The sequence below is a fragment of the Microchirus variegatus genome, assembly GCF_963457635.1.
Source record: "Microchirus variegatus genome assembly, chromosome: 2".
Classification (NCBI taxonomy): Eukaryota; Metazoa; Chordata; class Actinopteri; order Pleuronectiformes; family Soleidae; genus Microchirus; species Microchirus variegatus.
In genome coordinates, this window is record NC_139803.1 from 8,230,185 (window position 1) to 8,232,340 (window position 2,156).

A 2,156-nucleotide genomic window follows, 5' to 3' on the forward strand; every position below is an offset into this window, starting at 1 on the left:
CATAAAGGGGGGAAATGTGGATTTCCTTTGAGCATGAGCTACTGTAACGAGGAAGCAGGAAAATTTAATTTGGCACACTGTTTTTTTCTTTGTTTATTTTTAATTTGTTATGAGCAGCTGTTAACAGAGAACAGCTGTAGGAATAATGAATATAGTTATTATACTGTACAAACCCCCAACTGCAACTAACTAAAGGAAGATGGCATTATTTGTTTATACTTTTTTTGTGAAGACCTCCTCAAATTTTCAGGTACTTCACTTTCTAAACTACATAACCACAGAACACAACAACAATAAATAAATAAAACAACACGGAAATGACCACAGGATGACTCAACAATAACATGCACGATGTTACTGATGAAAATGATGCGTTTTGTTGTTTCTGGTGCCAAACTCGCCAAAAACAAAAACAAGTGTCTTCTGTTTCCGACTGTTCCTGAAGGCAACATCTGCACACTCGTAAACATTTTGGGCTGCTGTGATTGGTCAAAGTCACACCGAGTAAACGTGATGCGTCGAACATACTCCCACATAATCTACTACTTGACAGCTCCACAACATTACGCTCGCTCGAGCGTCTCTGGCCTGGCTACGACATCTCCCTCTGCGCGCTCGGAGCTTATCCATTTGTTTCCCCCCTCCGGATAAAACCCCAGGAGGAGAGAGATATGGCTACCGCGGAGAATTTTAACGACTTGGAGTGTAATTCATCCGAGGAGGAGAGCAACCGTGCGGCCTTGGTGGGGAAAAGGGAGGAAAAGACCTCCCCAGTGGTGCGTCGGCATCATCCGTTCAGCGTGGAGGCGCTCATGTCCGGGATGAAATCGGAAGACGGCCGCGCCAGAGACTTCACCTGCGCTAAACCGGCCGTGTCACCGCCAGGTCTGAACTCTCTGTATCTGTGCCGGGAGGCGTGCAGTCCCACCGGGGGAAGCCGGAAAAGCTTACCGGCAGTGCCTTCGTCGCCGGTCAAATCCGAGGCGTCCGAGTCCGAGTCGGACTGCGCGCCCTGGGTCACCAACAGCGCCTTTCCAACACAACCTCGTAAGTTCATACTGCAGTTATTGATGATTATGGAACTACATCTACAGCTTGAACAAGTGGGGTCAGTGTAAACCTGACAAATTCTCACTAAGGACAATTGTTTATTTGGAGCAGTGAGAAAAAAAAGTATTCCTGCTGTGCAGTGAGACGATTAAAGATTAAATAGAGCGTAATAATAACTTAATTATAAAGAATTATCATGTCACTCCAATAAGGAAGTATTATAATTGTGTAATAATTGCATATGTAATTAAGTTTAAAGGAAATTCCAATGTACACATTAAATCTCGCGTGCTTTCTCTCCCAGGTCACATCAGTGCTGCCTGCCAGCTGAGGAAACACAAGACCAACCGAAAGCCCCGCACTCCTTTCACCACATCCCAGCTCCTGGCCCTGGAGAGGAAGTTCAGGCAGAAGCAGTACCTGTCCATCGCAGAGCGGGCCGAGTTCTCCTCCTCTCTGACCCTGACAGAGACCCAGGTCAAGATCTGGTTCCAAAACCGCCGAGCCAAGGCCAAGAGGCTCCAGGAGGCCGAGCTGGAGAAGATCAAGATGGCCACGGACGCCAAGACGGCAGCAGTGGCGGCGGCGGCTGCTGGGGCTCTACATCCCGGGTTCACGTTACCGCTGTCGCTGGGCACCATGTCCCTGTACGGACAGTCGTACTCGGCCTTTCACCACCACCACAGACCTTTACTGCCCATCTCACCTTTAGGACTGTATGCTGCTCCCCTGGGCTACAACATGTACCACTTATCTTAACTACTTTGACTGTGATGAACTGCATTTCTGAGGATTGCCCCCCAAAAAATGGACACAAGCGGGGGGAAAAAACAAAACACAGTGTTTGTAAATTATCTACAGCACAAGGAGTGCTTAATGAACTTTGTGAGGCACTTCAGCTCATGTTAGAAAGTCTTCTCGGCTCTTTGGACTGACTGTTTACATGACTCGCCTATAGGAGGAGGAGGAGGGCTCTTACTATCAAACTGTTTATGTGCTTTTACTTGTTTATTTCTGCAAAAATAAAGCCGGGGCGAGCACTCGCGCGTGGACACGATTATATAGACTATAGCTTTTCACCAAAGCCTTTTTCCTTTTACTTCACA

The 2,156-nt window shown here is 47.3% G+C and overlaps 1 protein-coding gene across 1 annotated transcript; it reads left to right on the plus strand.

Annotated features, from left to right (window-relative positions):
- Positions 1-671: 671 nt before the first annotated feature.
- msx2b (muscle segment homeobox 2b) lies at positions 672-1,809 on the plus strand (the record flags this gene model as incomplete). Its single annotated transcript, XM_083902725.1, has 2 exons — positions 672-1,047; positions 1,355-1,809. 2 exons carry the CDS (start codon positions 672-674, stop codon positions 1,807-1,809), a joined length of 831 nt encoding a protein of 276 aa, XP_083758851.1.
- Between the last annotated feature and the right edge of the window lie 347 nt (positions 1,810-2,156).